This window comes from Lonchura striata, chromosome 5, assembly GCF_050655825.1.
Source record: "Lonchura striata isolate lonStrDom1 chromosome 5, ASM5065582v1, whole genome shotgun sequence".
NCBI lineage: Eukaryota > Metazoa > Chordata > Aves > Passeriformes > Estrildidae > Lonchura > Lonchura striata.
Window position 1 is genome coordinate 16,375,887 of NC_140707.1, and position 25,278 is coordinate 16,401,164.

The window sequence follows — 25,278 nt, forward strand, 5'->3', positions numbered from 1 at the left end:
GTGATCTTTGAGTATGGATGTTCAGAGTTATTTCCCTGAGGAAAGAACCATTTACTCTGACACTGTTGCAGTCATAAATTTTAAGGAATTTTTAAAGGAATTTAGGTTTTTTTACTTTAGAATTGTTTTCTGTTTTTAGTACCCCTCATAGGCACAAATCTGTGCATGTTACAAGATGTGATTATTTTTACCATCTTAAAAGGTCATTGATTTAAAAAATCAATAGCAAGCTAGGAGTAAAATCTGACCCCCCCCAAAACTCCCCAGCTACCAGTTTGCTACCATGGCTCCTCCACTATTAATGGTTTTCTGATAGATTTCACCATCTGGTGTTGCACATGGGAAAATAAGATGTGAAGTTCCAGCCAAGTAACTTTTCATGGTGCTTCTTCCCAAATAATCCCTATTACTCATGTCTAGTTTGGAACAGCAGAGCACCAATAACAAGAGCAGGTGTAAGACTGTGCCAGCAATCTGCACATCTTTTCCCACTTCTGGTGTAAGAAGGCTTTTCAATAAATTCCTTGGGTACCAGAATTAATAATTAATAGCCATTATCATTATAAACAGGGAGGATAATATTTCATTTTAACTATCTTAGTTTTGGTTTAAGGATTCTACAATCCATTCTCACACCAACACACACACAGACATCATCTCTGAGAGTTCACTGAGCCTACACTGTCTTTCTATCCCTAATAAAATTACTGTGCTTTAAGACTGCCCCATCTATACAAAGAGAAGGAATTAAATGCCACTCTTATCTTCCTGTTTGAAAACATTTCTATGAGAGCAGTTACTCTCTGTAAATACTGCCCTCTTAAGGACATTATTCTCCTTTCAAGTTCTTGGTGCTGCCACTCCCAAATTTAATCTCTACGTTTTTGCCTTTCCAAATATTAAGAGTTTGAGGAAAATTCGTGATCCATTTCTCGCTTCAAAAAGCTCTAAGGATGCTTTAGCAGTCTCTATCTGTGGTAAATAGCAGTTCAATGAAGTACCCTACCCAGGAGATGGTATTTCCCTCTCTGCTCCCTTTGCCCCCACTTCCAACCTCACATACGTTGGCCAGTCCAAAGGGGAATTATGAGGGAATGCCTCTGTGCAATGCCTGCTTCTCCAGCTGCCAGAATCCTCAGGATTTTTAGGTTCCTGTGGGCCAGCACGCAAGAACTGAAGGTTCTGTTACTGAACACCCCTTTCCCTCTGGAGCAGAATTTAGCTGCCAGTCATACTTGGAGCTTGGAGGTTTCACTGGTGAGAAATTCAGTTCTGGAAAAGGAAACTCACAGCTGAAGAAAAATTTGGCATGAATGTAAAGAGGAGCAGCAACCAGACTATAACTCAGTTCCTATAACACTCTGTACATGGAGGGGGATGTGCACATACACACAAACACACAACCTTGCAATTCCAGCACTGCCTTGGGGAAGTCTGTATTTCCATGAAACAATTCCATAATTTTTTTAAATAAAAACCACAGCATTTAATGATTAAAATAACACAACAGAATGAACAAATGTTTTATTGGCATGTTCATTGTTGTAAACAGCATCTGGCATGAAAAAGTTTACCAAAATCTTTTGATTGGTATAAATTAGGTGGCTTTTCCAAAAACTATGGAGAATTGTTCTCTATTGATCTTTATGGACCAAAGCAAAAAATGGCTGTTCCTAGGCTTTGTAATGAAATCATGTTGACTGCATCAGTCTCTGCACCACAGCCTGAACTACTGAGTTCATACATTGAGGTGTTAAGAGGTTGCCCCAATATTTGACTACATATAGCTATGGAATCAACTCTGGGAAAAAATAAACTGACTTTCAGCAAGTGGAGAAAATGCAAACTTGTAATAGACTTAAAAACAAAATGTACAAAAAGTAGCAGAACAGAACAAAAAAACTTCATTAACCCTAAAGTACCCAGCATCCTCAAACATAAAATGAATACAAATTTAAATAGGCAACTATACTTCCAAATGTACACAATGAATGTTGATATGTGTAAAGAATAGCATGGTAAATAGCTGAACTGCAGTTCCGGTAAATGGATAGGGCAGATTTTATTTACACATTGAACGCAATACACTCGAGCTGCTCATTGGTAACCTATTAAAAACCACTTTACCTTACAACAGCACTTCTGCAAACAAACAAGGCCTGCCAGCAGCTTCCTGCAGACATCTCTCAGACACCCTGTTTTATGGAAGAATATTCTAAAACCTGACACTTGCAGCATTCCCATGCCCGGCCCTTCCCTGCTGCTTTCCTAGAACCAATGTGTTAACATTTACTCTAGAGTCTCTGATGAGGTAATGCGTGTATCAGTGAAACAAACAGAGAAAAGGATTCTTTCATGGCCTTTGCACAGCTTTTATTATTAAGCTATGAGTATCCTGTTGGAGGCTAGTTTCACTAGCTACTATGTGCACACTATCCTCAACAATTTCCACTCGTTTCCCTCCCCGCCCACTTTTGAGTTCTAATCTTTTATTTGCACATCCCTTTTAGCTTTACAGTACATTTGACTATAGTGCACAACATGATTCCAAGTCCCACAGTGCCCAGCAGGGCCCTGCCTGCGGCCGGCACCGCCCGGCTCTGCTGGTGTCAGCGCTTTACACCTAATGAATGTCCTGCCGTAATGGCACTACACAGTAGTAGTGAACCTTTTGATTGGAAACAAAAAAAATTCCCCAGGGAAAATGCTATAGCAAGTATCAGTCTTGAGTCAAATCTTTATTTGGTGCTCCATCCAGATAAATTTTTAGTGCTTTTTCTTTACGGGGAGAGTAGGTTACCCGGTGTCCAGTTTTCTGGAGTCTGCTGCTTTCTTTTTTCATCAGTTCATTTCTTTGCTCATCTGTTAATTCCATTAATTCTTCAGCTTTATCCCTAAAATGTAAACAATATGTTCAAATTCAGATTAATACAGTAACCACAAACAGACTTCTGCTTTTCTTTTTTTGGCTTGGAGCAACTTAGTAAAAACCACAACTAAGCATAATACTTTTCAGGGATTGCTTTATTCTGCAGGAACAGGCAATGTGTCTAAACCTGCTTTTCCAGCAGAAACATTCAGTGTTCTGCCTGACTACAGACCAGGACAAGACACAAGCCCATATGTCTCCCTGTCTCTTCCCCCTGTTCTTTATAGACAACCACAGCTCTGCTCTGATTTTGGTCTCAGTGCAGACAGCTGAAAGCAGTGTGTCAGCCAGTCCTTACCAGATGTTCTCCCAAGTAATTTTCATCAGGACCAGCAGATTATTAACCAGCTGTTTTTTCCCAGCTCACATGCAATTATGCAAAATGCCACAGCAATGTGTCCATGAGATTGCCCCACCCACCAAGTTTAGGAGAAATGACAATATTTAAGCTCTCAGTCCTCAACTCCTGCCCCAGGCTGCCACCGGCTGATCAACATTTGTCACATTAACAGAATTTTCAGCATAACAGGCTTTTAAAAATCAATCCATAATACTTTCTCAAAGAAATAAACTCAGACAATAAAATCCTTGCTCTCCAAAACCTACAGCAAGACTCTCACTAACTCCACATGGGATATGGTTCTATTTTAAGAAATTAAATCCAGATACACACTCAAGCATAGCAACTAGCTTTAATTTCAGTGGTTTGGGACACAAGATTGAGTAAAAAGATGCAGTGCTTGTTTTCTTAACCTTAATTAATATTCAGGCTTTTAGGAAGCTGAGGAGCTTCCTCAGCTTTTAGGAACCAATATTTCAGCTGAATGTTTCAAACCTTTTCTTTAAGGTAGTAACAAAGAGTATTTTATGTTCCTGTCCATTACATCACCCCACAAATGTGAACCACAGGCTTTTTATGTGTTGTTTATTATACTGTAATGAAATACATACCTATAAAATATTACTGCACCATCATCACAAATGTACAGGGGCCAGACATTCAACGTGGATACTTTTGGATTCCAGTCCAAGTCTTGATGAATCTCTAGTATGGAAATGTCGCAGGGAAAGGTTCCTCTACCCTGAAAAAAGCAATTACTCAGTGAATACAATAAAACTCATAATCACACATCTGTGCCATTAAAAGGTAAAAAACCATAAAATCTTACTTACCTTTGCAAATTCTATGTTTTCTAAGGGTATTCCACTTATTTCACTTAGCTGTGAAGAGAAATGGTGGATTTAATACTATTCCAAAGCAACATTACACAGTGGCTACATAAAGTGAATAGCTCCAAATCTAGAAGTCGAATTAACTGCAAGTCCTCCAATGTACAAAATTTAAGTGACAAGTACACATTCTTAACATTTCTGAAGTGACCAGTGTGTGTCACAAGTGACACTTGCTGTGCCAGCATTTTATCACATTCCTCTTAATACTGATGGGGAGACAAAAAAAGTTCATAGAAACAATTAATTAGTAACATTCAAGTTCCAAGATACAAAGAGACTAAGTGCCTCATGTTAAATCTCTGTGACATGGAATCCAAGTCAACCTGGGAGCAGGCACAGCTGGAAAATATGCATGACTTAAGACCCACCTCCACACACCTGCACTTCCTACCAGAACTTTAAAAAATAAAATTGCCCCCTGCACATCCATTCTTAAGGCAAGAAAACAAAGGCAGACAACTCTTTTCAGATATAAGTGAGGAGGAATTCTTGACTGCATGCAAGAACCTGTAGTAATGATTTCATTTCTATCTGAGGAATGCAAGAAATCAGCCCATAGCTTAACCTGCTCACAACACAAACCCAGCCTGTGAACTAACACCCTAATTTATGAATTCTCAGTGTCACTGACACCAGCATTTCTTCTGACCTCAACATCCAAGGTGGCCTCCTAACAACTGGGTATTGCCACATATAAACAAACATTTCTCAAAATGTGGAACCCTGTGATACAATGGATTAACAAAACGGTCTCAACAGGAATCACTCCTGCTCCAGATTTCTACTGGGATGACACAGGGCTGCTTATCTGTTAGAGCACCCTGGCCTTAAGTAAAACCAAACCATACCACAGCCATAATTCTTTCCAATTAAAACATAGTTCAGCCTACTTGATACAGCAACAGCTGTCAAATTCAAATATGAGGAGGCCGAAAGCTTTGGTATTTTGGAATAACAAAACATTAGCTTGAAAAAATACCAAGAGGCAATAGCTTAGCTTTTCTTTCATGTTATTTTTTCATGATAAGGGACAAAGGTACTACTAAGCTGCTTAAACTTTAAGATGTGACTTTTTTTTGCATGTATTCACTTGAATACTTTCAGACCAGACAATTATGAGACACTAAGAAGTAAAGTTGATATTTCCTGTTGTTTGGTAATGGGATGGGCTAGGTTATCAGTTCCTGGGGAAAAATAATCACCATCAACAAGATTTTTGGAGCTATGACATCCTTGTGCTTCCTACCAGAGAACATCAATAAGGGTCTTGGTCATCACAAGAAACTTGCATCACGTTGCACATTTTACCTTCTCTTTTAATTCTTCGACACTGCTGCTTTCTAGTACTACTTCCTGGAAAGAATCTAATTTCATCTCTGACGGCCTCCATCGTCTTGATAAAACAGCAAGTTGTGACATCGATTTCATCTTTTCTACTCCTAGCAAAGAAAGAGAAATTTTTTGTATTAACATTGCAAAACATGCTATTTTAAATTAGGGTTTTTCTATAGCTTAAAGCTTCTAATATGGAAGACTGCCCTCGAGATATATGCACAAATTAAGTAACCCAGTGTGCTGCAAGCACTTGTAAAAAAGGGGAAGAGGAAAGGACTATGATTTAGTTGAAGTTTTCTGTTATCAGCTCCTATAAATGAATTTGTTCATGGGCAGAATCTCCTTGAAGCCATAGGGCACAGTTTTCCATAACACCCAACTCAGATCTATCCACCAGAGGCTGACTCCAGATCCAGCATCTGCGCGAGACCTGCCTCAGCTATCTGGTATTTATTCATGTGCTTCACCTCCTTTACCAAAATGAGCTTTTCCCTTTTAACTTCTAGATTTCCCTCACCAACTCCAAACTTGTTATTGAAATCTTCTTTCCACCCACCACCTTCAAGAGTTTTAGTATGTGCTGCCTCCAACCTTTTTACACCTTGTTCCAGGTTTCATAACAGTCTCTGGCTGGCAATGTTGTTTATACTACAATTAGATAAGCAGAAGTGATATCTAAGGGATGATTTATTTTTTATTTTTAATTAGTCTATAACTTTATCACCTAGCATACAGAACATGTGGCTTAGACATTTATGTCTAACATTACATGCTTGTTTTGCATGAAACTGTTGCAGAACACTTGGAAGCCCTGTAATCTATAGTCTGTCTGTGAGTTAGACGGGCTGTAGTGTCTAAAGCTCTATCTCCAAGACCTACTCAGTATAGAAACAGTACAGCAGTTATCTAAATCTTATGAAATTTTTAAACTGTAAAGTTTGAACTACAGTGGGAGCTGATACATATGCCCATAGGAATCTGAAGGCTTCCTGAATCTCTCAGGTTTATTTCAAATTTTGATATTTTCATTGGCACAATTTTGTTAAAACTGAAAATACCAGAATTGAACACAGCTGCCAAAATACTAGACGAATAGCTAAGTGAGACTTCTAAAACCAGATATGCTTGGGAAGAAAATTCCTGAGTGAATGGAATTCACATTTCTCATCTATACATTAACTTCAGTATCTGTTAATCTAGAGGCCAAAGAGCATGGCCTACTTTTCTTACCTTTAAATTACACTTTTGAATTCAGAATCAAAACTTCAAGTGCGTATGCAAAGGAATGCTTAAGAAATGGCATAATTTAAATTATATTTAAGCAGAATTTCAGAAACATTCTGTTCTCTAATATTTGATTCCAAAATTGTTTTGATGAACAGAAGTTTCTTTTCCAAATTCCTTCATGACAGAAGTATTTTCAATCCTATCTGAAAACTACTAAATGACTGAACTGCTGTGCCAACGTATATTATACAAATACATTATGTATCTGCATGCACATATTTCAGCTACCTAGTCATCACCAATACTAATTTAAAAATAAATCCTCACCATCAAGTATTTCTAAGAAGACCTCCCAGTTGCTGGATATATTGATATCTTCTTCATAGATATGATAATCCAGAAACACAGTACCTGGATTCTTCCAGGTTTTCTTTCGTAGACGAAACCTATAAATACATCACAAAAAAACCCAGTGAGTTTCTATCTGCTTATGAACACCTAGCACTGGCAGAGATCACAACTGAAATACTACAACTCAATGATTCAAGACTTGGGGAAGTTTAATAGGAACAAGTTAAATGTTCAGAAACAGTCCTGACAGCAGGATGTCACTGCTGGCTTAGTGCTGAATCATTCATAGACACAAGGTAAATAAGTCTGTATTCCACTTGTTCAATGCAGGAAATATGTTGGGATTTAAAGGAAGAAAACTGTTTCCTAATTAGGGATTACCCAGTTATGGTAAAGGGCAGACAGCCCAGATCAGTGCTGTACACATACACACACAATGATGCTGCACAAGAAGTTTGCTGCAATGATCTATGCTGGGTTTGCATGTAGAGAGCAGATGGTTCTTTTAAGAATTGATTTACTTAATGATCCCCTTTCTGAAGGAAATCATCATTACAGAGATCTAAAGCTGCAGACATGTTGCACACAGGCAATTCTATGTAAATATTATCCCTTATAGAATTCATTCTGTATGAGATGAAAGCCAAGAATTGCTGAATTAGTGTTTGCATTTACAAACTGATTCAAATACCTCAGCAATTTATTTGTGCTTCTTTCATTACTTTCTTTATCCACAAGAGGAAAGAAATCTCTGAACACATTTTAAGATGATGTTTCATCAGGTTTACCTGTCAATTGTCAAGTCTAGGCCACATTGTTCTTGAAGCTGAGGAAGCAGCTCCTCTTTGGACTGTCGGACAGTCATTCCTTTAGCAAAAACTGCATCTAGAAGAAACTTGCAGGGCTGTGAACATAAATAAAAAGAGATAAAAGACAGAATTCTTTTGAACAGAAAACTGTATCTGTTTATGCTTTATGACCAGTCCCATCCACCTGGCAAAAAGATCAGTAGGTTTCTTGTTAACAAGGCAGGCAATGAATTCATTAAAATGGGGTGTAACTAATTAGTGAAGCAGCAGACCTTTGGCAGGGCACTCCAACCCTGACTGCCCGTGCAGAAACATTGCCTTTGCTGTGCTGTGCTACCATTACATTCACATTCCACACAATGGAATTTTCAAATTAAATAAACCACATCGTAATAAAAATGCCCCTTTCTTGGCTTTCATGGATCAGGCACAGCTCCATCCATGGCAGTAGCTTTTATATTTATCTTATTCCCTGCTTTAGCAGTTCAGCTTAGTCTCTTATCCATTATTAATACATCTTCTGCAGTTTTGTCCAAAAAAATAAAATTTAAGTGCATACAAAGTCAACTTAAAAAGACTGCAATTTATCCAATCTACAGTTTATATAACCACTTCTGTATTTTTCATGGCTCAGAAGATGTAACAAGCTTATGAGCAGCTTTACTGCAAGAGAAACACTTTGTTTCAGGCCTGCCTTACGCAGAGAGGACCATTACCCAGATAAACTCCCTGACTATCTGCGGAACATGAAAGGGATAAATTTGATCAGTTCAGCAACACTGAAAAACCACAGCCACAAGCAAACACAGTTTCTTCTTTGGAGAGAATGCTATGAGACTGTCACACATTTAAGGGAAACAAACAATTTATTTGCCCTCCATTTACATTACAGAAATAAAGACACTTGAGAGATAGTGTAAATCACATTCCAACTGCTTGCTTGGAAAATAAATAATCTCGAACTTCCTTTCTAAATCCCTTGCAGAGAAATGTGAAGAAAGGAAGGAGTTTCATTTTTTCCAAGATTTAAAAGCAATACCTTGGCCAAGGCACATATTAGTATTTTCATGAATCAACCTTGAAACATTCAATGCCTTACCTCAGGCTCATTTACCAAGAGTTGATAGACTTTAACTCTGTATTCACCCTTCTTTAGGGCTCTTCCAAGTCTAATAGTTATCTAGAATGTAAAAGGAATATCTGTTAGAACTGGTATCAAAATCAGAATTGTATTTTGTAACATGCTACCAAGACCAAAATAATGATTTCACCTGTTGTAAATTAACTTTATCTATATTGTAGCAATATACTTTCAATGATTCAAAAAAACTAAATAACCTTATTGTCATCAGAAAATGATGAAAGGGTCTCATTCAGCCGAACACTCTCAAACTCTTGATTGCTGGCATAGACTCTAAAGACTTTGAAGTGAGAAGATGGAACTCCAACAAAAGGCTCCAAGTGTTGCTTGAAGGCAGACAGTGTAATTCTTTTGTCAACATGTACCATCAGCCCTAAGCAAAAATAAAAATGGTATGAAACACTTTGCTACCACAAAAAAAGCACTCTCGCATACAATTTCCACATATTCAGTGTTAGCACTTGCAGCAAAACAGTACTGAAAAGCCTGAATTATGGTTAATGGCTACATTTACATTTTATCTAATGATGTTATCATAACCTTTAAAAGCTTTATTTTAAATGCTGTATTTTAAGTGTTCATGGGCAGATATTTCTGGGAGACATAGCAGTTCCAAACTGCCCTGGTTTGCATTCATTGAGTAGCACAGCAAAGCAGTACCTTGTCTGTTCAGGAAGAAGACAAACAGAATTCCATGGAGCAACTGTTAAATCCTCCTACAGCTTTCTCTGCCTCGAGGGACAGGGAATTGCTTGGGTGTTGGGAATGGCCACACAGGTCACTCAACCCCTTCTATTTTCCTTCCTGGCTTTCAGCATTAAAAAGATCAATTCTGTATTCTGAAAGGCCATGGGCTACCACAAGACAAGCTCAAATTCAGATTAAGGAACCTCTTCACGTAATAATGTTGTAATTAAAGAAAAAATGTAAGAACATTAAATTCTGGAACGTAAAGGGAATAAGAAAATGGTGTTTCTTAATACATGCAATTTGTTCTACACTACAAAGTATGTTGTGATTATGCAATGTCATGACACTCTAGAATAAACTATTCAGAATATTGAAGTGAACAAATAAATTATATTAATTATATTAAAAATAAATAAAAGTTTTCCCCTCAGGATAATAATTTATGCAGTGTACTATGATAACATCAAAATTACTACAAACAATTAGCTCCTGAATCCAACTAGACTGACCAAAACAGGGAAGAATGAAAGCAGTTCAGAATTAGCCCCAAAGAAACAGCATTCCAAGCTAAAGGACTAATTTTATCAAAGCTTTAGTAGATGAAAATAAATTTCTCTGTGAGAAATGCTTCTTTAACTATTACTATTACAATCACATTTCTGGATTGACATGAAAGCCTTTTCCTTTGAAAATATTTATCTTACAACCTGCTATTCTTTTGTTATTATTCTGTTAGTTAAAAGCACATGCAGGTACAGAGCATTGTTGAAATTATTTATTTTTATGACAATTATATACAACTTAGGCTCTTATACTGAACTGGTTTGGACACTTTCATGTCAGCCATATGCCTCACTGTACCCACTGTATTTCAATTAGTGAATTAAATTGTCAATATCAAGTATATTTGAATTTTCTTTACAGTCAAATGACTAAGGCTTTTCAGGTTTGTTAGCCTAAATGGTTACAGAAATATGCTATTTTAACCACATTAAATAAGTACACTTTGAAACAGGTGAATCATCATCAGCACATCCTTTTACTAGAAGACAACTCAGCTTGATCTCCAGGGAACACTATCAATGCACGCAAGTAAATGTTCATTTTCTTAGAAACAAAAGAGCAAGACACTTTTCAAATATGTAATCACTTATTACAAGATCAAACTAAAGCTAGATTTCTGCTGAACATCACATCCTGTCTGCACTTTCATTAGCTTTAATCTGACATTATAATCAAGTTTTTCAATACTGCCATTTTTAACACAGCATATGAATTAAGTAGTAAAAGTCACAGAATTATTTAAGGCACTGGAAAAAAAATACATACATTTTTGCCCTTCTCCTGAACCCTCCTCTGTAGTATAGGGTTCTGATTTAAAGTACATATATTGTGCTTCTCCTCTGCTCTTGCCACTTTCATCATATTCACTGTCTGTTCCAGAATCCTCTTCTGCTGTGTCCCAGGTTTCCTTCTTGCCCTGATTGGCTTTTGATCGCCTGCTACTCGTGATGCTGTGAGAGTCCAGTCCGTTAGCCAGGGGAAGGGGAGCGTTGTCCACGTTGCACAACGTGTCGCTGCTGTGGCTGGAGCTGAGGATGTCACTGTCCACTGAACTCGTACTCCTGTCATTATTGACATCTGAGTCCGACCGCTCCTCGGACTGCAGATTCTCTGGATCAGAAACCTGAATTTGGTTGTCAAGTTCTCTGTTTTCTGCTGATGCTGAAGAGTCTATTTCATTTAAAGGTGACTCAATGTTTTCAAAATCACTGGCTTCTGTGCTTTTGCTGCTGTCTCCATTATCTCCCTCCTGCTGCTGCTGTTGCTGCAGAGACAAGCTTTTAAGTTTTTCGGTGCTTTCTTCCAAAATTGCTTCTACAGATTTCATACTACCTACAGGTCCTTTTACTCTTTCACAAGGCTCATCCACGTTGCCTGCACCCCCAGCAGACTTGTGATAAAGAGCCCGTCTGAGCTGAGATCCAGGAGCTTGCTCTGGCAATGACACGTACAGTCTGATCGTGTTCGCATGGCGATCCAAAAGCTTCCACAGCTGAGAGTCTGTGTATGTCACATGACGGTCCAAAGACTCTGAGCTTTCAACAAACACCTGACCAGAAAAGAAGGGTTGCACCGTGTAGTGTTATTTTAAATAAATGCAACAACAGCAAACACAGGGTTGAGCACACATTAGACATAATGCCATAAAGAAACACCACCTTTTATCAAAATGTTAAAATACATGCTTAGAAAAAGGCAGACCGAGGAGTCTGTAGCATAATAATGATTTAACTTTTCCTTGTTTTCATAACCATGTTAAGATTAGAGTGAATGTAAGCAAGGTGCAAGTGCAAGTCCACTGTAAGTGAACTGACCAGCTGCAGGAAATACATTCAGAAGTGGCTTCATAAATCACTTCATGTGCACCCTTCACCGTTATGGTAGCAATGAGCCCCACCACTGCAGCAGACTCTGTCTTTACTCTCTAGTACAGTGTCATAAGGAAGTTCTAAATGTATACATGTTCAAGCAATAGTGCAAATTAAATATCTCTCTTCTCTTTGTCAAAGGGCTCCATGTTGTAGCGACACTGATTGCGAAAGGTCTCTAAGTAACTGAATAACAACTCAGTGCTACTGTTCTGCTCAGCTCTGAGCCATCAAAGCCTTCCTTAATCTTTCTACATCATGAAGATTTAACACTGAGCTTCAACATCAGAGACAGAGGATGTGCAAAATGTGCTAAAAGATGGGCTATTTCTACTGTAGTAAAAAAGGGCAATGTACACATTTAAAATTTTGAAGTTGAGTGCTTAGTAACTCTTCTTCTGAATGCATTATACAATTATTATTGAAAATATCTATTAGAAGTCTTTTATTTAAAAAATAATGTAAATTGTCCAGTTAGAATCTTCATAGTGAAAACTACTGAATTTAAGATAGAAAGTCAGCAAAAACTTGCTTTTAGTTTTGATATTTGTTTTTTAAGAAGTTTAATAACACTAAGAGCAGGTACAGTTGTTCAGGTGGTTTTAGCAAACACATCCAGCAGGCTTCATAGCAATCTATCAATCTTTGTTCCCTAAGAATGCGTGACTATTAACAGTCTTCTTCGTAAGGCTGTTAAGCTCAGCATCATCTGAACCCAAGTAACAGCCAGATGTCTGATTCTCAATCCACTCTCTCTTATGCACACTTGGTTTCATACATAGCCTAGAGTATTCATGAGCACCACTGTACCAGGCACAGAAACCCCACACACTACAGAGCAAAATACGGGACAGCTATCCATTATCAATTCCGTACATCCTTCCATGCCTTTTACAATGTAACAGGTAAGCACAAACACAAGGAATGAACAATTTAAACACCAGAACATGTACCTTGTTGCTTCTAAAAAAGCCTTCAGCTTTCAGTGTTTTGCTGGACATGTTCAGCAGACGCAGGTCATTGTAGCACCTCTCCAGCACCACCCGCATGGTTTCGGCGGGCAGGTGTGTGGCCTAAAACAGGACATGGACAGGGAGATAACAAGTTCATCAGACATACCTTCAAAACTCAAAATAGTGCTGCATTTCTGGATTAGGAGCAGGTTTGTTTATCAACTTCAAAACTGCAAAAAAGAACATGGGGGGAAACTTCCCAAACCTATTCAGTCGCAGTGCCTTTCCTCCAGCCTTTAATATGTAGGAAGTGTAAGGCTTTCTAAAAGGTCACATGCATAAAATAGCCTGGCTTTGCAGAGAACTGAAAAATCATTTATGACAATGGTCTTATCTTTAACGAATGAACTAACTGAAAATTAAAAATATTCCTGAACAACAGGTTTTGCACAGTGTTCACTTAATTCTTAGACTGAACTCAAATTTCTGGAATCATATTTTATAACAAATTATGAAGTTACACCAACTACTGAATTATTTTGCACAGAAATGAGTAAATGCAATCTCTGTCTTCCAATGAAATGGAAGCAGTAACACCCTTAGTTTCAAACCACATAAAAATCAATTTGCGTCTTGGTAACAAGTGGCTACTGGGATGAAAAGGAGAGATTGCATAAAGAACATGAACAGCTTTGGATGTTAGGTGTCAAATACTAAAGCTGGGGGGAAATTAGACTTTGGTTCAGTTGTGTGGTAACAGTTCATTGGTTGTGTCACCACCTGGACTCTCAGTGAGGTTGTTAAAGATACTAACGCTGGAAGGAAGCAAGAAGCAACCTGCTGCTTTCAGCAGGAGTGAGCAGGTGGACAAACTCAACTGTAGCATCTAACAGAACCCTGCTGGATAGGACTCACAGCATGATCTGCAAAAGGTGCAAGCTCTCATTTTAGGTATGTAAATTACGACACATTTCACAGTCACAACAAATGAAAACTCTTTAATGTAAGTCCATAAGGACTGTAAATTACCTTTGAAATTAGCTGCTTAAACTCTGAAACTGTTTGATTCAAATAAGCTCGCACACTTATTGGAGGGGCAACAGATTCAGTCTTCAGGTCAACTACATGAACCTTTACCATGACCTCTGCAGGGAGGAATAAAAAGAAAATGAAGTCACATATGTACAGAGACAAAATTCAACAGAAAAAGAAAACACATGTATGCTTGTCTGATGTAATAATTAAGGGGCTACATTAAATACAAACAGTAAGAACTTGAAAAGCAGTCCAATTTCAGAATTACATTTTCTGATCAAATTTAATGCCAAAAAAGAAAAAACATTCCAGTTTGAAAAATTTTAGTATAGCTTAGACCTGCTTCAACTAGACGCAAGTCAGCAGCACGGTACATTATGTAGTTCTGAATATTGACTGTAAAATTTAGGTTTTCTTCCTTCAACACCTCATCCTAAAGCTGTTTTACAGCTCTGTGTTTGTGCCATCACACAATATAGATAGACTAAAAGCATATATGTAATTACATGTCTTACCACCAGGTTTATAGCATTGGAAAATTTGGTCAGGCCTTCTTGTTTCCAACAGTAAATCAAACATGTAGGTTGACTTGACCCCTCCAAGTAACAAACCCATTGGGGTATCCTCTTCTCCTTCATAAGAGCGCTCCAAGTAGTCATGGAACTCATCATATTTGACAAGACGACAGCAGTTCAATGGAACAGCCTCTTCTAAATCCATTAACTACAATGTGCACACACAGAACCCCCCAAACATTAGAAACAGCTTACTTGTGAGCTTAGTTCTTAACTTGCAAGCCAGAAATACCTCACTGTGTGTACATCCAGGAATCCCCTGAATTCACAACAGTCAATTTGGTTTTAGGAAGCACATCATAGATATTTTACAATATATATACATGTTATATATGTATATATACATGCAATATATATATTTCAAAATTCAAATAGAAGCCTTCATGAAAATGCAGAAAATAGGGAATTTTGAATAGTATGTACAGAGGCACATGAAGACAGGTCCCAGAACTATTTTCAGAGGAATACATTGCCTGTCACTTATACTAGAAGGCATCTTAGAGGGCTCGGGGAGTCACATCCACTAATTACTCTCTGTGCATCTCAAGGAGATGCCAGCACATCCCAAATATATAAGTACCTTGCTGGTGCTCTCCTAGCCAAAAACATACACAGCAAGGACCAAAGAGTACAAGCAGGTGAGCAAGAATTGATGTCTTCAGCTCCCACCTGTTTGAGGAATGCAGAGATCAACAGATGCCTTGGTGTTCACTCTTGGTACTGAATTAGCTACCCAGAAAGATTCTCAAGAACTCTGTCATTATATATCCGATACAAGGATTTTACTGCAATGCCAATAGAAGTGCAGAATTCTTTCTATTTGCTGAGGCCATGGTGAGTCTAACAGCAGCTCTCACTATCTGATTTTAAAATAAGGGTATGCCAGATCATACTGCCCTTTACAAGGGGAGGTTGCATCACTCCAATCAGCAATCAGCTGATGGCTACGGGCAGAAACTTAGTCAATAATGGCAAACTAGAACACCTTTAAAAAAAACAGAACAAAAAAATCCATCATACAGAAATTCCCAAGAACCAGCCCCCAAAACCCAGCCCCCAACAAAACCCCAGAGCCAAGACCTCTCAAACACTCCCACAGTATTACAAATTTAAAATCTGAAGACAAAAGGCAGAAAACACTACATCAAACAATTTTACTATCCTGTTACACATGACATACCTTGTAAGCTATTTCCACAGCTTCCTTCAGTGTTCTGTCCTTATGAACTTCCAATTTGTTCTCCATCATTATTTGCTTTGTAGGATGCATGCAGAATAATTTAATCTATGAAATACAAAAGGAAGAAAAATTATCATGAAGGCATTGTCAACTGTCTTTCCATTTAAGCTGGAAACACAATATTCAAGCAACTTAATATGAAATGCACCTTTAGCTCTGCTTCAGCTGTGGGGTGGTTTCCTTTCAGCTGGTTACACAACTGCAGACAGAATATGTCAAAGGCACATGAGGTATATGTGTGTATCTGATCTTTTTCCCAGCTAGGGTACAGCTTCTACAACCAGAACATCTTGTAGGCACAGGCAGAGAGCAAATGCTCCAAAATGTACATATGAACAATGAATGTGAAATTCCTTTTTCACATAGAGAGGTACACATTTTGCAATGAAAGAACTTCCTCATAGAATGATCACTTGATTTATAGAGCAGCTGACTGCCATGCTTGTAAGGCACTGAGGTCCTATTTTGTTTGTTACTATTGAATCTAGGGTTGGAAAATATTCTGCTGTTTCTGCCAAGTAACTATTTAGAATTAGTTTAAGAAACACCATTGCACAAAGTCAAGGGCCACAAAGTGAAAATAGTACAAAACAAAATGTGCAGCATTACACGTTCTTTGGAAGTAATTTTGCTTAAAATAAGTGATAAGTTGTTTTGGATTTAATACCAATTCAAATCCACATGCAATACATGAATTCAACAAAAATGTCTGGTGAATACCTCTAACAGATGCCTGCACTATGTACAGCTTTCCAACAGGTTTTCAATTCATTTAATAAGAGTTGTTAGTGCAAACATTTATCACAAAGGAGTCCTTGTATTGTAGTAAAAAAACACTATTTACTGTAGAAACATTCCCACTAGCAATGCATTGTTACTCGGTCCAGCAGAAATTCTAACCTTGCACGTGTTGCGTTCAATTTCACGTTGCCTCTTTTCTTGTTCTTCTAATTCTCTCTCTTTCTGTACCAATTGTTTAATGTGCTCTGGATATTCATGTGCCTCAAGAAACTCTGCCAGTAAAAACAAAGCAATAGCTTTAAAAAAATACAGCTTTCCACAGCAGGCATTACATTTCCCCCTTTAGGCATTACAGGTATATTTGATTTACCTTTCTTGCCTTTTCACCCCGTTCTTTTTCCACACAAACGTCCCACTATACCATGCCCTGTTATCTTTTTCATTATTTAAATTAAACTGAAGTCAGCCTCTTATTACCCTTGCTTATGTTATCAGCAACACAAGAAAGTGATAGTAGGAAAAGATTCCAGTATCAGTACACAAAGCTTTGCTGTAGTAGAAAAATACACTAAAGCTGATGACTGCACTTAATCCTGTTTGCAAAATAAATGCAAATATTCTTCCAGAAAGTGAATTAGTTGATAATCAAAGTCTCAAGATATCATCTATACTATGATAAAATAAATACTGCATTTCATACAGATTAGTGTACTTTATGACATTGTTTCATAACAACAAATAAACCCACAACATGCAACACTTAAGTTTAAAAAACCCCAACTTTTTCAAATACAGCTGTTGAACTTACTTGCATTTCTTGTTGGATCTTTCAGTCTGTATATCAGCATGTAAGCATTTGTGGAGCTGGGGGAAGAGAAGAGACAGCTGAATTTACCACTCAGGAGACAATACTGGCATCAGAAACTGCTCTGGTTTCTTTATCTTTCAGTAAGGAGCTATACCATACCTAAGTAATACACGAACCAAGAAGGATTTTCAAAAATAACTATCATTATCTTAATGATTTGAAACAGCAGTCAGGGCTAACTCTTACATCTATCTGAAGCATCTACTAATAATTTTAAGGTAACAAGTTAGGCATATGCACCTTGGCCATTCATTTCATTATACTAAAACACTACCAGAAAGAAAAGTAGCATTACAGTAATACTAACCTAGCAAAAGCACTGGAATAATATCCTCTGCTTCCAGAAGATCCTCCGTATGTTTTCTTAATATCTTCCTGAGTTATCTAACAGAAAATCAATGTAATGATTATTTGAGAAACTTGCACTCATTGAGATGTATTTATTCTCACTAGGAAACATGGCATTACACAACACACTATATTAATAATTTCAATTATAAAAATATTTCTGCTTATTTGCTGACTTCCAAAACAATATGAAAGTGATTTGCTTCTCCATTTTACAATGAATGCTAACATACATTTTTAGTTTTTAAAGTAGGAACTTCTCAGAGGAAAAAGATACAGGTTCCTGATTGCAATAGTACCTAGGGATGATAGGTAGAACACCTCCATCAGCTGGACAGGCTTAACAGCACAGTCTGGACTGTAACAGATCTACAAACACTTCTCTAAGCAAGAAATGTTATTCACATGTACAGAAGACAAAATTCAAAATACAGTCTGGTCTGTATATGAATGAAGGCTTCTTTAGGAATCATCCCACCATCACTGCCAAGGAGAAACACTCCTTTCCCCACCACACAAAAATACACAGATACATAAATAAAAACTCTCCAACCCCTAGAAATCAGTTAAGCTAATGAGTGAAATAAATGTATATGGCAGGACATTAGGATGAGAGGATGAAATCAAGGAACTACTTGAAATACTTATAATGAAACTGGTCTTATGGGCAGCTAAGTGGAAAACCACAAAACAAAAACTTAGTGGTCCATTTATGAGTACAAAACATAACTAAAAATACTATTTTTACCTTGCTAACGTGTTGATCATTAAAGCTGTACCACTGATCATCACTAAAAGATTTTATACAGGCATAATAATGGCCACCAGCAGCACTTCCAGAATGAACCATGACAGAAAAGAGCTCATATAGCAAAGAACTCTGTGGAGAGAAGAAAAAGGTGTGAAATGTATCCAGTGAAGAAAAGCTAAGCAAATGGTAATTTTAAAAAGTTTTAAAATAAGGACACAAAACCAGGCATGTAAATAGTTGGATGCAAGGAGTGGATTTGTGTAATAGAAACTAATTAATGCAACAGGTATTGAACAAAACCAGAGCTCTGCTATGCTAAACTTTACTTAGGAGTTTGTAGCTACAAAGCTTAGGTCTATTTGCTATCACCCTTCTCCACACTTGATGTCATATGCTTCTTTTTTCATAGATAAATGGATGGAAATACAGGGCACTAAGCACATGCCTAAAGTACTGCATATAAATTAAAAAATAAAACTGAACCATACTGACTCACAAGTGTTACAAGGATATTTTTAGACTATGCAGAAGAAACACTGTATGTTCTCAACATATCCCACATCCATTATTAAGATATCCAAACCAAAAAGCTTGGTTTGACAGCTTGTTTGCCTTGAGAACAAGTAGTATGAAATAGCTGGCCAAAGCTACTGTCAGTACTTGGACATCCCACTTGCATTACAGAGACATTAAAATATTCTGGTCTTGTTCCAGTCAAGTGACTAGAATTAATTTTTTCATAATTTCCAATCAAGACTGACAGTATTTAGAACATATACCAAAAAACCCTCTCAAGTGGTTCAAGGTAAATACAAACAGAACCAGATGTACAGATTAACATGCAAATCAGCCTTTAAGTCTGTTACTTTGCAAAAGTACCAGCTGAAGCCAAACAGCTTTCTACCAAGGCTGAATGAAAGCTACTGGCCTAATTTCAGATGACTCCACTGAACAACAATACATGAAGTACATAATTATAAACAGTATCATGAAGTTTAAAATTTTTGATGAAAACTGCACCAGGTTTATCAGCATCTCTACCAACTTTGATGTCCCACAGCAGGATGGCTGCTATCCTGGACTGAGTTGCTATTTAATTCCTTTATATTTAGATGACTGAAGGAATATTTAACATTTAAACCCTTGGCTTCCCCTATAACACTGATCAAAACTTCCCAATCTTCTCTTACTACTCTGCAAGATGTTTTTACAGCTCAATCTGGTAGACCTTTGACAGCTGGCCACAAGTAAAACCACTGCTCACAAGGCAAAACAGGTCTTCAGTTTAAGGGTCTGCTGCCAAAACAAGTTACTGGAAATTCTCAGCCTGATAAGCTGGGAAGACCTCTATTCTTAGGTGACCTCCATATCAGTTTAATATTTTCCTTTGTTGTAATGTCAATTTTTGAAAATTGAAATAAACTCACACTCCCAACCTCTCACCTCCAATGTTAGAATTAATTACATTTTTATCATTTACATGTGTGGTGAGTAGACCCTAGCAAAGAACAAAGCATCCCTCCAGCCAGTCACTACACCCCTGAAGTAGGATAGTGAAGAAAACAGAAGAGCAAAAGTGGGAACATTTGTGGTTGGAGACAATGACAGCTTAATAGATAAAGAAAACAAAAAAAAAAAAGCATAGTGCAGTGATGCAAAGGCATTACTCAGCACACCCCCCACCCCCACCCAAAAGATCAATGCCCAGCCAGTCTCTGAACAACAGCAACCTTGGAAAGCCCTCAGTTCTTCCTGCTGAGCACGATGCTGTGCAGCAGGAAATCTGGCATGGAATATCCTGGTGGTGAATCCAGGCCAGTCTTTACAGCTCTGTCCCTCCTGCCCACCCTTCTAACATCCCAGTGTTACCATACCTTTTCACTGCCAGCTTTAGAGATCCTCTCTGCTGCACTATTGCTTTCAAGGCAGATTCCTTCATCAACTCCATCATCATTAGAAAAATCATTGCTCATCTGATCACTGTGACAACTGCCTTCATTTTCAGCTCCACTATCAGTGCAACTCTCGGTCTGAGGTGACTTCTTAAAAATAAGACACACACACAAACATTATACAAAATAAAAGTTACATAGAACAAGAAATAACAGTGTTTGTGAAATAAAATAATCCACTCAGTGAACCAATTAAATTCCTCAAAAAAACTAGAAACTTCTGCAATTCAGCACCAAGAACAGACTTGTTTCTATTGGTGTCTTCAGTCCACCTCTTCAGTACTCCTGGACTTTGTGTGCAACTGAACAGTAGAATTAGGAGCTTTCAGACTTGGTTATGTTTATTACTAGCCAATTCCATGCACTAGCTATCCCAATTCAGTACCTGGAAATCTGATACCAAACAACAGATCGGTTGTAACATGGCCCTGTTAATCAGAATTGACTGAAAGTATTTCCAATCACAATCAAAGACTTTTTTTTCCATTTCAACTCACTGGACCGAGCCAAGGTATTACAGTAGGACTGATTATGTTCTGCTAGCTTAACAGCATGGTGTCACCAACACCATGAATGCAGCTCACTCAGTACATTCATCACTTACCAGAATCCTCTTGCCTCTAGATAATTGTTTTGATTTTCTGACAGTCCTTAATTTTATCTGAATTCTATTCTCCCAGATCAATCTTCATTGTCATTTATCCCACTCACTCTGAGAGGTATCAAATTGTCTACATGGCATCCTTCCTAAGACAAGGGTTTGCAGAGAGCCAGAAAAGCCTCTCCATATGCACATCCAGGTGGTATTTCTCTTGTAACAGTGCAAGCCAAAAATGTTATCAGGAATTAAATTAGAGGAATTACTTTGGTCTTCAATGCAAAACGCACAGTAAATATTTCTTGGTGAATATAACTGCACAACATGAATTTTGGTGAAAACACAAAAAGTAAAAAGCCAGAAGACTAATGGGAAAAAAATAAAATTTTGAAAATCTTATTTCTACAGTATACACCACATAGTGATTCAGAGGGAAGGAATTCATTACTAATGACTTCTGGACTAACGTCAGTGAATGGAGTTTTGAAAATTTACATCACCTCTTATGACTAACACGATTCAGATAAATCTTCCCTTCTGGAACTGCAGTATATATGTAGAAACCCTGAGAGTAATGTCCTTAAATTTGTCGACTGAAGATGTAAGAAATCTGAAACAACTTCTTTATGGAAACTGGAACGCCAACTACAGAGAACATGTTTGTTTACAATATATAAAAAAAAAATCCGCATGGACAGATTTAAAATCTTCAAATTACAGCACTATCATGGCTAAAGAACATTTTATGTAGATGAATAATTTTGTTAAAATGGGTTTATAAGACTGGAATTTTGATTTTCTGAATGAGAAACGTGAAGGAAGCTAAATGCTTTTCTCTGACAGCAAATACTTTACCTCATCTTCAACATCAATAAAGACACTCATGTCCAACTCCTCTGGAAAAGTCATGCGATCATTGAGTTTAATTCTGTGCATTGTGGTGTAATCAAAGTCAAATCTCTTCAGCTGTAAGGTCAGCAGGTACGGAAAGTGCAAGAACCGCAGACCCTAAATGAAACAAGGACAAGATTATGCCCCTGTTATCAGGATTGGTATTTATTATAAGTAATTTTTGCAAATCATTTGACCAGGCTTTTACCTTCCTTGCATCACATTTCTTCTTACATCGCTCACAAAAGTACTGATTTGGGCCATCAAGGATCTCAGGCTGAATGAAAGCATGCAGTGCTTCTTCCTAAGAATAAAAACACGTTACCCCATTTTTAAAGAGTGTTTACTACACAGGTATAAATTTACAATGAGATTACAAACACATACAAATAATTCATTTAAATCTACCCCCAGAATTTGACTGACGAACTTTGGTAGAGACACAATATTCAGGTAAATGTGACAAGAAATCAACCTTTCTATCCAGCCTGAGGTAAACAGTAAAACCACAATTACTGTTAACTGTATCTCATTCAGTATTTGATGAATCTCAACTGTCTTTGGTTCAATAGTTACATTTACTCCTGTTACCTTGCACATCACATTTAGTCATGTCTGTTGTGGATGTGACAGCCTGGTCAGAGAGTGAGAAAAGGAGATAACTTATCTCACTGTAGACTTGGGAGACTTTTAGGGAGTTGTAGAGAAACTATGATAGCTTGTTACTGCAAACAACCTGCAGGTGGTGTTTTTCTACTCTTTATTTTTCTGTTCTTCTCAAGGATTGTTTGTGAGAAAAGTGTTTTTGTTAATTAGCCGACCAGGTAGAATGTATCAGAACAGTCTATAAAGAGAGCAGTTTTTTGCATTAAAGTTGCAGTTGTGCAAAGCAGCCTTCTTGGAGTACATGCCACTTTCTTACTCAGTAGCGACAGTCTGTAAAGTCATCTGCTGTGAAAATGAGCTTATTTTTAAACCCTGCCTTGTGCTTACTCTCCCAGAATTTTGAGATGGTTCTTCTGCATTTCTAAAGGAGTCTTTCTCAAGAGATCAAATCTGATATTTAGAGAGAGAAAGAGAAAGCGACAGAAAAAACTTGTTACTCAGGATCTCAGTGCCCTGCATGAAGATAGCCTTAGTCCTGTTCTACCAAGGGTCTTAGGAAACTACATCTGAAGATAACATTTTTAAGTGAAAGATGGAGAAAGGACAGAGGAAGACTATTTGAGTTTTGCTCCAGAAGGAGTGAGAATCAGGTATGGCCATATCCTATAAAGACAGAAGTAATTTCCTAGCTAAACCTCATGAGGCAACTAAACAGTAACAGGAATTTTGTCTTCTAACAGCTGCCTAGTTTGGGGTAGTTCAAAAAACCCCACAAGTTCTGTCACTAATGCTTACATCCAGGACATCAATGATTTCTATTTTGCTCCTCACTACAGCAATCAGTACTCAAAATACAACCAAATTGATCATTATTCCTCTTCCTAAAACAATCTGCAGCAATGACACTGCACATTAAGGTGCAAATACTTGAGAACAAACTTGTTCAAATATAATTCACTACAAGTATTGAGACAGGTTCACTGAAGAATTTCACCCAGAGATTTTCAAAGTTAAAACCTATGACACAGCTTGCAAGCCAAAAGGCTCCAGGTTTCTGAACTCCAAGCAGAGGCCAGAAGTTCTCTCTTCATTCATGGAGGTGAAAACAAATACAACTTGTAACAACATTTTTAAAATCATCATCTGTTAATGAAGGTCTGTAGCTGCTCCCCTGAAGTCTGAATAAGCAAGAAGGGGCTTAACTGGGCAGTGTAAACTCAGCAGCCATAACATGGCTGGCAAAGACTGGTATCTAAATTGTGTCATTTGGCAATCCATTTTGGGATTCAATCAAGGATATGCCAAGTTCTGCACAAAAGCCCTCAATTCTTCCCTCCTCCCTTTTTTCTTCCTAAGAATGGAGGCAAGCAGCAAGAACAACAAAGCAAGTATTTTCCACAAGCTCTGCTGCTCTTCTAGGAGAAAGGACTTTTAAAAAACAGACTCTATTCCAGGTGACAACTATTTGCAAATGAAAGACCTGCCAAACTCTAGAAAACTGTACAGTGAAGGCAGTCATCTCAATTGCCCATTTTTTGAGCCACCCATAAAGGCCTTTGAACAGCCCTGAAATCACAGATCTTGGGCAGAGACTGTCCAGACACGTGAAAACCTCTTGGAGTCTGAATTGAACTGCTGTCTGTGTCTTTACTTCCTAAATGCTACAGAGGATGAGTTGCTTTTTACTCTAGGGTCACAGACAGCTAATGTTTAGTAAGATTATATACTGAAACATGAGGAATTTCATTCAAAAATGTCAGAAAAAAGACTAAACTAGTTAGAACCTGCTTAAAAAGAAAGCAGAAGAAATGCATTGCTGTATTTTGACTATTCACAATTATTTCAGTGAAAGTAAAAAAGCTAATGGCCAACACAGAAAACACAAACCAGAAACCATCACATAATGACATCATGATCAGTAACAGGACTCTCTTGTGAGCCAAATGCCAGTTAAGGCACGGAAAATCTATTTCAAGTGTAAGAAAAAAGTTGCAGCTCATGTATCAGCATGAATATAAATGTGAATAATTGGAGGATAGGACAAAAATTATTATGTAATGCTTATGTAGACTCATGTGATGTGCAATTTAACAAGGAAACACCCTACAAATTTTTACATAATGCAAGAGGTGATGATGCTTTAGACCCTTGAGAAGGTAATGAAGCATTATTACATCACTCTTGAGGTTTCACTGCTTAGCACACATAGTGAGCTGTGCTTTGAAAGGTCTGACTGAAGCTTTTGGGACCTCCATTACTTTTGAGATATATAGATAGCCATGTATTTTTCAATCCTTGGATAACGACCATTGCGTTCCCTAGGCTGACTCTCCTCTTACATAATCTTTACACAAAAATTAGGAGGTTTCTTAATACAGTTTGTATTCTAGTGTAGTACACTGCACTCTGCTCTGACAGATTACATACCAAAACCAGGGACAAAGCTGCCAAGCTGCATAGCCTATCACAGCACAACCCCCTGCCCTGGAGCGCCACCAGAAGCCAGTGTCACCTTCGGAGTTACCTTCAAAGTGGCATCTGTTATCTACACTTGGAGTTACTGAGCATTTCCA

General features: G+C 37.7%; 1 protein-coding gene across 6 annotated transcripts in view; it reads right to left on the reverse strand.

Annotated features, from left to right (window-relative positions):
* Positions 1 to 1,420: 1,420 nt before the first annotated feature.
* USP47 (ubiquitin specific peptidase 47) overlaps positions 1,421 to 25,278 on the reverse strand; it is a 51,920-nt gene continuing 28,062 nt past the window's right edge. For 4 of the 6 annotated variants that reach the window (XM_085579835.1, XM_021544861.4, XM_021544860.4 and 1 more), the window contains 20 exons: positions 22,308 to 22,403; positions 22,064 to 22,216; positions 20,533 to 20,700; positions 18,656 to 18,787; positions 17,867 to 17,943; positions 17,500 to 17,555; positions 16,851 to 16,963; positions 15,891 to 15,995; positions 14,651 to 14,858; positions 14,130 to 14,245; positions 13,101 to 13,220; positions 11,045 to 11,828; positions 9,223 to 9,398; positions 8,984 to 9,064; positions 7,864 to 7,979; positions 7,052 to 7,170; positions 5,471 to 5,601; positions 4,103 to 4,150; positions 3,881 to 4,011; positions 1,421 to 2,894 (listed from right to left, as the gene is read on the reverse strand). In XM_085579835.1, coding sequence (XP_085435961.1) covers positions 2,720 to 2,894; positions 3,881 to 4,011; positions 4,103 to 4,150; positions 5,471 to 5,601; positions 7,052 to 7,170; positions 7,864 to 7,979; positions 8,984 to 9,064; positions 9,223 to 9,398; positions 11,045 to 11,828; positions 13,101 to 13,220; positions 14,130 to 14,245; positions 14,651 to 14,858; positions 15,891 to 15,995; positions 16,851 to 16,963; positions 17,500 to 17,555; positions 17,867 to 17,943; positions 18,656 to 18,787; positions 20,533 to 20,700; positions 22,064 to 22,216; positions 22,308 to 22,403 — 3,105 coding nt within the window. In that variant the 3' untranslated portion in view covers positions 1,421 to 2,719. The remainder of the gene's footprint in view (positions 2,895 to 3,880; positions 4,012 to 4,102; positions 4,151 to 5,470; positions 5,602 to 7,051; positions 7,171 to 7,863; positions 7,980 to 8,983; positions 9,065 to 9,222; positions 9,399 to 11,044; positions 11,829 to 13,100; positions 13,221 to 14,129; positions 14,246 to 14,650; positions 14,859 to 15,890; positions 15,996 to 16,850; positions 16,964 to 17,499; positions 17,556 to 17,866; positions 17,944 to 18,655; positions 18,788 to 20,532; positions 20,701 to 22,063; positions 22,217 to 22,307; positions 22,404 to 25,278) is intronic. The other 2 variants (XM_085579836.1, XM_085579834.1) reach the window with 1 other exon arrangement.